A 13,258-nucleotide genomic window follows, 5' to 3' on the forward strand; every position below is an offset into this window, starting at 1 on the left:
TTCACTAGTGCAAGTTCTCTCAACAATAATAACATAATTGGATCATATAACTATCCCTCAACACGCAACAAAGAGTCACTCCAAAGTCACTAATAGCGGAGAACAAACGAACAGATTATTGTAGGGTACGAAACCACCTCAAAGTTATTCCTTCTGATCAATCTATTCAAGAGTCTATAGTAAATTAGCATGAAGCTATTCTTTCCATTCGATCTATCATAGAGTTCGTACTAGAATAACACCTTAAGACACAAATCAACCAAAACCCTAATGTCACCTAGATACTCCAATGTCACCTCAAGTATCCGTAGGTATGATTATACGATATCCATCACACAATCTCAGATTCATCTATTCAACCAACACAAATAACTTCAAAGAGTGCCCCAAAGTTTCTACCGGAGAGTCAAGATGAAAACGTGTGCCAATCCCTATGCATAAGTTCACAATGTTACGGAACCCGCAAGTTGATCACCAAAACATACATCAAGTGGATCACATGAATATCCCAATGTCACCACAGATAAGCACATGCAAGACATACATCAAGTGTTCTCAAATCCTTAAAGACTCAATCCGATAAGATAACTTCGAAGGGAAAACTCAATCCATTACAAGAGAGTAGAGGGGGAGAAACATCATAAGATCCAACTATAATAGCAAAGCTCGCGATACATCAAGATCGTGCCAAATCAAGACCACGAGAGGGAGAGAGATCAAACACATAGCTACTGGTACATACCCTCAGCCCCAAGGGTGAACTACTCCCTCCTCGTCATGGAGAGCGCCGAGATGATGAAGATGGCCACCGGAGAGGGATCCCCCCGCCGGCAAGGTGCCGGAACAGGGTCCCGATTGGTGTTTGGTGGCTACAGAGGCTTGCGGCGGCGGAACTCCCGATCTAGGTTTCTTTCTAGAAGTTTCTGTATATATAAGAGGTTTTGGAGTCGAGAACAAGTCAGGGGGGTCTCCGGGCTGTCCACGAGGTAGGGAGGCACGCCCAGGGGGGTGGGCGCGCCCCCCACCCTCATGGGCAGCCCGGGACTCTTCTGGCCCAACTCTTTTACTCCATGGCCTTCTTCTGGCCCAAAAATAAGTTCCGTGAAGTTTCAGGTCAATTGGACTCCGTTTGGTTTTCCTTTTCTGCGATACTCAAAAACAAGGAAAAAATAGAAACTGGCACTGGGCTCTAGGTTAATAGGTTAGTCCCAAAAATCATATAAAATAGCATATAATTGCATATAAAACATCCTAGATGGATAATATAATAGCATGGAACAATCAAAAATTATAGATACATTGGAGACGTATCAGTGTGACGACTCTTCCTTACCATGATTGCCACTAGTGTCTCAACCATTAGTCTCTTTTCCATCAGAAGCCCCCCCCCCCAGCCGGCCTCATGGAAGGATATGTGCCCTTCTCTTTCGGTCTTGTGCTGGACGGTGGTGACAGCCCCCACTCCAAGACGTACTCCAGCAGAACCGACCACGGGGATGTCCAGGCCAGAAACCATCTTCGCGGGTAATTTCTATGATCACCATGATTAGAAGCACAAACATCACGAAATGTTAGACATCTCACAATGTTAGTGTTACATGAACAAAAATGAGAGGAAATAATGCAGAATATACCATGGCATGTTTGATGATGTTTTCTTGGTTAAACGGTGCACAAGGGGCACCCCCATGTAGTTCTTAGTTGGTGGTAGGATCGTCAAGAGATTGTTTCTCTCATTGTGCGTAAGCTTCTTCATTCTTTGACAAAAAATGGAGAATTGAATGAAACATCTTCATAATCATCCTGACTATCCTCGTCTTCTTGGTCATCATCATCATGGATAACCTCATCATCATGACTATCTTCATCTTCTTGGATGTCATTCTCGTCGTCACGGATATCCTTATCATCATGACTATCCTCATCATCATGACTATCCTCATCATCGTCACCATCCTCATCATCCTCATCATCTTGACCATCCTCATCATCTTGGCTGCATAAATAGATAATCATTAACCTGTTGACCAACCCTTCTGGGTAAAATGCTATGAACTCTCCCCCGTTCAGCTTATTTTTCGAAATGGATTTCATCCATCCATCGCCACAGCTGATGGTTTTATGCTGTCCTTTCTTCACTTCAGATTGAAATGACCGCTCCTTATCATCCTTGAAGAGCAAAGTATCACATATTGCATTGTTAAATTTCACCCGTAATTTGCATGGGATATACTATGCAACAGTAAAGTAAAATGCGAACCAAATTAGTGGTAATGACATTAAATGACTTCAAATTGGTTATAATTCTATGCAGAAGTTAAAGACCGTTAGCACCGTTTTTTTGAACCCCTCGTTCAAAAAGACCCCGAATTCCTTTGCAGTTTCCAAGGTGTCTGCAGAACTACTTTTGCAGATTTGGCACGTTGGAAGCACATGATCCCTAATAATCATATGATACACTATACAACCGTAGCCCTAGCGGCGGTGGCGATGGCAGCTCCCTACCCGTAGCCGTAGCGGCGGCGGCGCCCTGACCCTGGCCCTAGTGGCAAAAGAAGAAGGAGAGTGAGGGAGATTGGGACATACCAGCGGGAGAGGCGCGGACAGGCTCGACGACGGGAAGAGGCGATGGTGGGAGAAGACGCACAGCTCGGGACAAAGGGGGTGAACACTGGATAGGGGGATAGAATAGAAGACGATTTGACTTAGTGTAGCCGTAGCAGAGGATTTTGTGTGGGGGTGATACATGTGGAGGGCGGCAAATATCGCCCGCCATAGAAAATATTTAGAATTTCTGAACTACTCTGGCGTGAGTTGCCGAAAGATACGTGTGGCGGGCAACACGATATGCTCGTCACAACTATCTGCCAGAACAATGGCGGGCACGTTGTGCCGCCCGCCACAAGCGTTTCCACCAAGCGCGGAACTTGAAGGGAATTCATCTATGGCGGGTACAGGGAAATGCCCGTCACTGCTGTCACTTCAGCAGTGGTGGGCCCGTTTAGTTACTTGCCAGTGATGTTTCTACAAGGTAGCAGTGGCGGGTGCCAGGTCACACCCGCCACACATTTGGTTTCACCTATAAGCCCTTTTCCATTAGTGAAACGTTGCATCATCCTTCATAATTCTAAACATTGTATACGATCGAAGTGTGATAAAAAAATTAAACCTTTCTAGCGTAGGATTGAAATCATCACCATCGTCATACTTTCCAACCTCAAAGATCATGCCGGTCATGGTCAGTGAAGAGGCTATGGTGCCCATGGCCGGAGGTGGGGCGACGACAGTCTTCTTCAGCTTCTTCACCCCCAACTTCTCTTGCCGGTGGAGCAGACCGTGGCTGCACGACACCTTCTCCCTCTGCGGCGGTGGGAGCCTGGTGCGACGGCGACATGAGTCCCACGCATCGGTGTGCGACCGTGGTGGCAGATGGAGCAATAGCGGGGATGCATGATGTGGCGGATGGTAGTGGTGGCAGCTGCTGATCGTGGGCCCATGATGCGGCGATCGGCATCGGTGGCGGCGGGTGGCGCTCTGATGACGACGGCATGGTGTTCAAGGGGCGACGGCAATGAGGTGAAGTGACGGTTTTTTTGTTTTACGGCATGGAGTTGAAGGGGCCATGAAAAAAAAAATGAAAATAAGGAAGCTGCCGGAGCGGGTTTTTCTTTTTGCGCCAACTTTGAAATAAGGGAGGTACTAGAGAAGCTCTAAACAGGGCCCTGCTGGATATGCCCTGATTGAGGGAACAGTGGATTACCTGCATCATAGCTAAAAACCTTTTTGCCCTAAAAAAAACCTAAAAACATTTTCTGCCTGCATCATCATATAGCTCAATTGGTCGAGAGTTGAGAACAAATACAGTTCATACGAGAGTACCTTTTTTTTCTGTCTGAACCGTACATGTACTCTAATCTAGTATGCCTCAAATTCTTTCGGTGCACTCCTATACACACACAGCAGCAGTATCTCATATTCTCAAAACAAATCCTCTCGATGCTGGAGGGAATCCACTTGCAAAAGCAGTGCCTTCAAACATCAGCAGTCAGCAACATCATAGGTTGTTCAAACTGATACATCCGAATCACTCTCAATAACATAGTTCTCACAGAACTAAGAAACCAGCAAGATTCTTGCTCAATGAAATATAAGAGCGTTAAGATCACTACTTTAGTGATCTATAAGCTCTTATATTTCTTTACAGAGGGAGTATCTTTCATTCCGAGAGTCGAAGATCACCGTATAGCATAGTAGCAGCATGCAAGGCTACCATTTCTCACAGCAAATCGCATAAAAAAAGTTCAGTCAAAGCAACCTAAGCAACACATAATAAGTTGTTCAAACTTGTACAATCAAAATTACTCCCTGATTAACAAAAAGTTCTGGCAGAAGAAAACATTAAGATAACGTCTAATGATATAGATAAGCAGATGAGTTTCTTACTGTACGTACGAGCCCCTCGTTTGGATATAAGCCACAAGTTTTCCACTCCCATAGTTCAAGATCATCGTAGCAGCAGCATGCAAGACATGCTTCACTCTAGCGGCGGACGATGTAGACCATCATCGTCAGCTGCTCCTCGTTATCCATCAGCTTGAAGAGGCAGAGGTCCCTCTCCCGCAGGTGGTTGTCGCGCGCAAAAGACGGCCATCCTTTGAGAACGGTCATCTGATTGGTCGTGTCTAGCGTGCGACGCCTATATTGCAGCTTGGTAGGCCATGATCTGCTCTTCCCCTCCCGCTGAAGCACCAAACTGATTGGACCATTCTCTCCACGATGAGAGGCAGCAGCGAACTTCGGAACAAGATATCTGGCTGCGTACTGCCAGCCAAAACGCTGTTTATACACATAACGCAGGGAAAATGTTAGAATAACACAGATGCAAAGATACTTCGGAAGTTTGTTCCTATTTATCTTATCAAAGGACACTGATGCAATCCAGGAACTGATAGAAAGCAAAAGAAAATGTTTTCCTTGAACTTACCAGCATGGGACCATGCTGACAGACAGTGCTCCTGCTCATGAGAGCAACATAAAAGGGCGGTTTGAACTTAATCTCCTCAACTTTCTCCAACAATTTCAGCTCTTGTGCTGGTGTTATACAAACTCTGTCAGCGAACATGAAGAGATTCTCGGAAGCTTCCTCGGAATCCTCAGAGACTTCATATTCTTCACCTGGACAAGATTTCACATAGATTACGCACAGTACTTTTCATGGGATAGTTTTCATATAATGGGAACTCAAGTGCACATGCATCCGAGCAGTGGTAACATTTTAGTACCATCGGCAGGTGGTTCCTCCTTAACGCCGCCCATCTTGGCACTTGTACTTCCGTGATTTGACCCAATGTCAGTTCTTCCACCAGGGGAATGAGCAATGCTCTCTTTTTGAAGTAGATGGACTGTCACTATGAATCTTCTGTGCATGACATTTGTCATTGGTTGAAAAAGACAGATATCACCCTCCCTAACATGAGTGTCATGCACAAATTTTCCTAAATAAAGGGTGCGCCGGCCTGCATTACACATGCTGGATGCCCTGATATGAAATTTGCACTTCCAATTCTTGTTCTTCCTCGGCAGCTGGAGTATGATAGTTGTATCTTCACATGGAAAGTATTTGAGTGCATAATCCTTCTGTATGATCTAATAAAAAAAAGGAACAAAATGTGATTACGATACTGTTAAGTTGGTTATACTTATACCTGATAGCTGAAGCACTAAGGAGTTAAGATGTTAACATTGCCCTAAATTGTTCCAATCCAATACACATATAATGTTGATTTAGCAATGCACATGCATGTCGTTGCAAACATATCCTTCAGACGTTTTGAGTTAAAACCAAAATACTGACTTCCCTAAACAGTATGATAACAAGAAAATGTACGTAGCTACAGAATATTAGCAAAATAGAGGCAAAGGAGAAAAATGACAATGTGGGAGAAACAGAACACAGAATGTACAACTAACATACCAGAGTAGCCCGGTTTGCGCTGCTTTTCTTCATCTGTACAACAAGAACGGGGATTTCAGGCCGAATTTTATCTATAAGTGCATTTATTTTTGCCCCCTGTGCTACTGTAAGATCACATTTCCCTGACAAGACATAATCCTTCGAGAGGGTCTGAAGATCATCCAACTCCATAGCCTCATCTGCAGGTGGATTTTCTTCTGCAGTAAAGAAAATCAAGAGTAAGAGAGCAAAGGGTAAGTGGGTAACTGATTTAACTTAAGAAGAAACTTAACCTGAAAATTCTTTAGAAGTATAAGACACTGCAGGAGTACTTGCTGATTTATAATTATGGGATGAGCCTTCCTTCAGGCATCCATCTGAATCTGGTCCTTCGCCTGCTGGCGACTGAGTAGTGCCATCAACGCTCGCTTTGTGAAGAATATGCACTTTCACTATGAATCTTCTCTCCTTAACATTTGTCATTGGTTGGAAGAGGCAGATATCACCCTCTCTAACATGATTGTCACAGGCAAAGTTCCCCAAATAGAGGTTGCACCGACCTGCATCAGGCACGCCGGATGGCCTGATGCGGAATGTGCTTTTCCAATCCTTGTTCTTCCCAGGCAGCTGGAGTATGACAATTATATCTTCACATGGAAAGTGCTTGAGTGCATAATCCTTCTGTATTACCTAATTGAAAAAAGGAACAGAATGTGATTGTGATACTGTTAAGCATGTTATATGTGATAGCTTAAGTAGTAAAGAGTTAAGAAGCTAATTAAGACTGTCACTATGACTCTTCTCTGCTTGTTATATCTGATATGCATTTCGTTGCAAACATATCCTTCAGAGTTTAGAGTTAGAGCCAAAACGCTGACCGACTTAAATAACAAGATAATGTGTGTAGATAAAGACAGTGAGCAATTTTCATACAAAATGCAGATGGTAAAATTTACATACCAGATTAGCATGCCGTTTTACGTTTGACTTCTTCATCTGTACAACTAGCACTGTGAATTTAGGTTGAGTTTTCTCTATGAGCGCATCTATTTTCATCTTCTGTTCTTTTGTAAGATAGCATTGCACTGATAAGACATAGTTATTTGAAAGCATCTGTAGATTAGCTGAGTCCACAGGATCTTCTGTTGTACAAATGTTTATACAGTGAGAAAAACATGTGCTGGAGGGTAACTTAATAATCAGAGTACACAACTTAACCTGGATCGGAAGAAAAAGATCTTTCCTTCTGGCTTCCATCTGAATCGCATGGATTACTCATCTGGGATATGCTCTGTAAAACCAATCATATATTATATCAGGTGGCATATTCAAAGGTGTTTGCATAACTAATTTGATACCCTGAAATTATTCAAGATCAGTATGATGCCCTCTTCCAAATGCAGAAGCAAAGCTCATGCCGTTTCCGGTCAAAATGATGCCCTAAGACCTTTTGGTGGGATTTGATCGTATGCCCACTTTAGTTTGTAAGTCGATCTTAACCCATTCTCCAATAGACTTGGTAAATCTTAAGAAACTTTGACGTACAACAAACATAGAACTTCAATTAATTTGGAACTGAGAGTAATTGAAAATTATGCAATGTACTCAAAGCATGTATGTCGGATGTCTGCATGTGACAGTTAAGCAACTCGCAATTATGTGCCCCCTGGATATACGCAAAGTTGATGCTTCAGGCATCTACATATGCACTGCTATATGATTCTTACATTTATTAGGTGTTTGTAAAGAAAAACTATATAATTCAGGCATCTAATATCTAAACTGTGCATCAGACCTTGATTTGACAGCATATATACACTTAAACACTTCATCCTTGATCTGGGCAGAAGCATGAATTGAACAGTGCACAACTAGCAAGAGGTGAATACTATACAGAACTGGGTTACCTGCGCCCCGTCGTCTTCCTTTGCCCCTGTGTGCGGTGGCGCTTCCCCTTCCCCCTCTGCTCCCTGCTATGCCAGAGGTCGAAACATGTACATGATGAGAAAACATGCGAATTTGCAATAGTAATACAGTTTTTTCTTGTGGGAAACTAGGCAAAGGATTCGAAAGTCATTTAAGTAACTGAAAATGGCATATAATCATGAATGCAAAGAAAATGAGGCAAGAAGATCCATGTCAAACTGAAGTGGAGTACATGGTCCAAGGGGGAAAACTCTGTCCATAGCGGAAAAAGAGCATTCATGAATATGGCTAAAATCAACACTACAGATTGAAGAAGAGAAGACGCATGACTAAATTTCAAGCAAAGAGTGGAACATGGCAGAAGAAGCTTACCAAGGTGTTGCCACGGTCGCTGCTGCTCCCACTGCCTGGTGAAATGCAAAAATTTCTTTAACTTATTCTTAGAAGCTACAGCTACCGTACTGAGAGGAAGGCAAAGAAGAGCAAGCAGAGCCACATACTGGCATCGTTGTCGTGCTGGTAGTGCCTGCGGCACATGCTCCCGTCGAACACCTTCACGGTGAGCACAGCGTGGCCATCGTAGCTTAAGACGAGGAAGTGACCGAGCCGCATGTCATGAGCGTGGGCGAAGTGCTCCCATCCGTGCCCCAGGTACATGTGGCCATCGGTGTCGGTAACTACTTCCACGTCCCACAAGCGACGTCGGCGCCCGTCCTCCCGCAGCTTCACTTCCCGACGCTCACGGCCGGCGAGTACCTTGGTGAACTTGCCTGGAAGCCTCTGGGATGAGGATTAAGCAGCGGTTGAAAAGCATTGTTGAACCAACCAAAATGACCAGTGACAAAAGCTTAAGCGTAGAAATAGAATGTAAATGAAAAAGAAACTGGCTGCCATACCAGTTTCTTCAAGAAATTTGGGAGTAGGATCATGAAGAACTCGAGTTCTTCCATCGCACGGTGGGAGTAGGATCAAATGTAGCAGGAACACAGAATGTCCTTCCAAAGTTTCTCTTACGAAGGGAGCTTCGAACTGAAAGGCAAAGAGACAGGCCGAGGCTAGTCATTTGTGAACGGAGTAACTCTTACGCTCTTACCTGTGTGTTGGTGTTTTCCAAATTCCAATATAATTTTTTTTCTCCATAGAGCACACATGGATCCCTTTTGTTTTCCTAATGACGGAATACAGCAGGGATTTACATAGTGTTGAGATAACTCTAGAAGGTTCCCTAAAAGCACACAGTCCTTTAAACTACCATTTTGAAGGTGGGTTGAGCATTGAAAACCTCGAAATCAGAAACTAAGTGCTGGCTCAGCAAATGAGCTTATAAATTGCTTATTGAGAAAGTTGTTTGGCAAAGAGTTGTTGCATAACACATACCTATATTCTAAAAGGATATCCCAAGTAGATGCAAAGCCTACTGATTCGCCGTTTTGGAAGTGCTTGATGAAGGTCATGTCTTCCTTTTTTAACAGAGGTTGCTTTATCGTTGGTAATGGTACCAATCGATGAGGTTTTGAGAAGATACCTGTTTGGGTGACACTCCATTAGCTCTATAATACCCGAACCTTTATTATATTGCATCAAAAAGGAGGCATCGATGACCTCGATTCTTGGGGCTAGCTCATTGAATATTCAAATCTGTTGGGCTTTCCATGGTGTTAAATGGACTAAGTGGATCCATTTGATTAGTAGGTTGATGCCGATCAATCTAACTCAGATGCCACATTCATTCAAATGAAGGTTGAATATCAATGGTGTCTTCAGTGTGAAGTCTATGTTTGTGGATCTCATGAATTCTAGGCTTATTTTTCATAGGAAGCATATCTAAAAACAAAAATCCCTTCCAAAATTAAAGTTTTGACATGGTTCTTACCAAAGATAATCTTGCAAAACTTAATTGACAGGGTAGCAAAAATTGTTGATTCTGTGATCAAGAGGAACCAGTCATCATTTATGCCCATCGTGCCCGTTAACTATCCATAATTTGGCGCACGAGTCACGTTACTTCCAATTTATCCCCACCAATAAGTATACCAAATTTCTTTGGGAACTGGTTGGGTAGTACTCATCGAAAACTAAAGGGCCAGATTCGTGTGGGGGTTTGTGCCATTCTTTGGGCAATTTGGAATTGCCGGAATGAGTGTGTTTCTAAAAGATCATCTATTCCAAATTTTCCTACGTTGTCTATCCATACGTGGTCATCACTGCAACGTGTGGACACGCGGCCGTGTACGACCTTTGGGTCAACCGTCGAAAGTCGGGTCCACAGGGTCTGTTCAACCAGTTTGGCAAGCAAGCCAATAATAGATTACGTGGATGAGCTATGTAATCCGTTATAGACCGGATGTGGTCTTGTTTTATTTTACTTCTTTTTGTACTCGGTGACTTGGACTTGTTTCATGTTTAATAAATTGGCAGTGTGCATTGCTTGATGCAGATGCTGGGGTCTTCACCTTTTGAAAAAAGAAAAAGAAAAGTCAGCTAGCATTATTCAAAGTTGTTTGCGACTTTGCGTAACTAAAGACACCCTAAAATTACTCAATAAGTCAATATGGCTATGATGTCCTAAATCTTTTTGGTGGATTTGGTCATATGCCCCATATGATTGTACAACTGACTTTAGTTTGACATTGACCTTGTGCCCCCCTTTTGTTTGCCTTCTTGATTTTTTCCCCCATACGACCAACCTTTTGCCGGTTCAACTATCATCAGATAATGGAACAAACAAACATACTCGCTCCGTTTCAAAATAAATAACAACACTATTTTGGAATGGAGGGAGTATAAATCATCCAGTGCAAAAGCAGTACAATAGGTCTTACAAGCATAAGAAAAGACTAAGTGCCGCCTAATGCTAGCACATCTAATGCAAGCGAGAGGTTCTCAAAGCGACAGACCAGCAAAAGCTAGTTACCAAATATAGTACCCAGGTGCTAGAACTGGACACCAAAATAGAGCATCAGCTTTCCCATCTACATATCCATCAGAAGACAAAAGAAGCCCTACGTTTTTGCATCAGTTTGATTAAATTCCATTTTCAGTTACTTCAATCATTATCGAATGTTTGTGCCTAATTTTCCCATATGAAAAGATTGTATTGCCTCAACCGGAAACATTTGCAGTCGTGTACATAGTTCATCCAGCTCTGGTCAATCAGACTGTTCGTCTCAGTTCCTCTCTTACAGCAGAGAGCTCCATTGGTGAGCACAGACATAGGTGACCCAGTTTCCTCCCAATATCCATTTCATTCTCAATTTGGATCCCTAGCTAGCTTCCCCCTTCTCTTCCTGTGTAGGGGAAGCGTGCAGCATGTGGCAGTGAAGAATATTTTGGTTCGTGCTGCGCTTGTGTTGCGTGCTCCGTGCTGGAACTGAATTTCAAGTGTGACCATGGGCCATGGGCCATGGGTGCTAGGACTGAATGTTTTGTACTTGGACAGAATGCTCTGATGAAGTGATAAGAAAATAGAAGTGAAGTTGCTGTTGAAGTAGAGAATTTCTGTGTAATGAATCGTGAATTCGTGACCAAATTTGTGGTTCGGAAAGGAACATATGCTGGATTGGCCTAATATGTTCGCAGTTTAACACCTTTTATACACCCTTTCCTTAGCTTTTCATTGTTTCTTCAGAGAACCCTTCCATATTTGCCTTTCCATGTGCACAGTAAGCTTGAAAACAATGGATTTGATGTGAACAGTAATCCAAGATCTACTGCTTTAGCTAAACAGAGAAGCACATAATGTCCATCTGGTATCTTCTTCATAGACAGATTAAAAACAAGAACGCTTAAATAAAGAACCACGTGGATTAAAGAAACCATCGAGTATCGAAAAATGAACAGGTCACTCTGTTCTTGTGATTCTGATGAATACGGAAAAATCGACAGCCATAATCCACATCTAGAAAAGAAATCATTGTCTAAACTTCCGACTGATTACTTGAGCATGAGATCCAGATTCGAGAATATGAGTAGAACATCTGAACATGTATGAGAAATCTTGCTCGCACTGGAGAAAAATAGCACAGGACAAACCTAATCCCACCGTCGGCTGGACACAAAAAAAAAAAAGACTTGCCTCTCAAGCGGAGTCCCGGCGGCCGACGCCGTCGTGGTAGAGACCTAGTGAGCGGTGTCCGCTGACGGAGTCGAGGCAGAGACCTAGTGGGCGACTGGGAGTGGGCGGTGTCCTCGAACTGGAGCTCCGACTCAGGGACGACCTGGCGGAGAAAATCCCAAATCTCTGGTCGTGCATACCGATGTACGCCCAAAAATATCTAAGCCTGCGGTGACTCACTAGATAAGGCAAAAGTGTTGACTCACTAGAAAAAGGCAAACTAGATTGGACACTATGACTTTGGTGTTCGGACACGTGTCCGCATACATTTTGAAGGAAATTTGTATAAACCAAATGATTTTCATTTAAACCAAATCAAATTCATTTTATTTTAACATATTCAACTAAACAAAAGTGAACGACACTTTTTTTAAGAAAAGGATCAGATTTGTTTTAAAAGTTTAATGGAAGTACAAAGCATCTCAAATATAATATACACCCGGGATTCCGAGACCACTGAATGGCCACGGCTGCTGCCGAACGAGCCATCGATGCGCCGCTGTAGCCATTCCCCTACTAGAGCCGGCTTGACCTTGTCGATAACAGTCGGAAAGTATCCGTGCACGTGCCCCAAAGACCAACGTCTGAACACTTTTTTAACCTAGTCTAAAATATTCGTCAACCATGGAAGCGTCTGTGTTCCACGTCATGTATTCCCCATATCCGGCAAGCTTACTGGCCATGAGCCCCGGAAAGTGAAGCTCCGGGAAGAGAAGAATATGACGTGGGACACAAGACGGCACCGCGTTTGTGCCCCACCTCCTACTCTTCATTTTCGGAGTCCGTCATGTAGAAATCACCGTTCGTGGACGGGCCGGCCTCGTTGTCGTTGCGGTCGAGCGTGAAACACACGGATGAGTTCACCTGCGCCGCCTTTTCGTCCGCCTCCACAACAATATGCGTGAACAATGCATCGTGCTCATCCACCATGACGTGTAGCTGCCATCGCTCGCAGGGGCTGCTAATGGATTTGTACAACGCCCGCTACTCATCCAGGAAGCATGAATCCTTCGACACCATGGCTATGATACCATTGTCGTTCGCCTACTTGGCGGCGATTAGTTCCTCCGTGAGCCGGTGCTCATCGAGGATTCGAAAATTATGGCGTTGGTCCACTTGCACATGTTGGAACACCGACACCGACGGTGTTGACTGCTCTTCCGCCATTACCGAGTTCAAGCAGTTTCTAAACGCTATTAGTTTGTTCATGCAGGCAAATTTTACCCAAAACACACCAAGCTCTGAAGAGTCGCCGGATGCCCCAA

The 13,258-nt window shown here is 43.6% G+C and overlaps 1 protein-coding gene across 2 annotated transcripts; it reads right to left on the minus strand.

Moving 5' to 3' along the window:
* Positions 1 to 4,332: 4,332 nt before the first annotated feature.
* Positions 4,333 to 12,138, minus strand: LOC123080655 (B3 domain-containing protein LOC_Os12g40080). Of its 2 annotated transcripts, none has more exons than XM_044503585.1 (12): positions 11,955 to 12,138; positions 8,776 to 8,908; positions 8,380 to 8,659; positions 8,252 to 8,286; positions 7,861 to 7,923; positions 7,172 to 7,244; positions 6,914 to 7,095; positions 6,247 to 6,643; positions 5,975 to 6,171; positions 5,283 to 5,646; positions 4,985 to 5,175; positions 4,333 to 4,836 (listed from the first exon to the last, which is right to left on the minus strand). In XM_044503585.1, exons 2-12 carry the CDS (start codon positions 8,827 to 8,829, stop codon positions 4,540 to 4,542), a joined length of 2,133 nt encoding a protein of 710 aa, XP_044359520.1. In that variant the 5' UTR covers positions 8,830 to 8,908; positions 11,955 to 12,138; the 3' UTR covers positions 4,333 to 4,539. The 2 variants fall into 2 exon arrangements, with proteins under 2 accessions (XP_044359520.1, XP_044359519.1); XM_044503584.1 differs by having other exon boundaries at positions 7,861 to 7,926.
* Between the last annotated feature and the right edge of the window lie 1,120 nt (positions 12,139 to 13,258).

Source organism: Triticum aestivum, chromosome 3D (genome assembly GCF_018294505.1).
Source record: "Triticum aestivum cultivar Chinese Spring chromosome 3D, IWGSC CS RefSeq v2.1, whole genome shotgun sequence".
NCBI classification, from domain to species: domain Eukaryota; kingdom Viridiplantae; phylum Streptophyta; class Magnoliopsida; order Poales; family Poaceae; genus Triticum; species Triticum aestivum.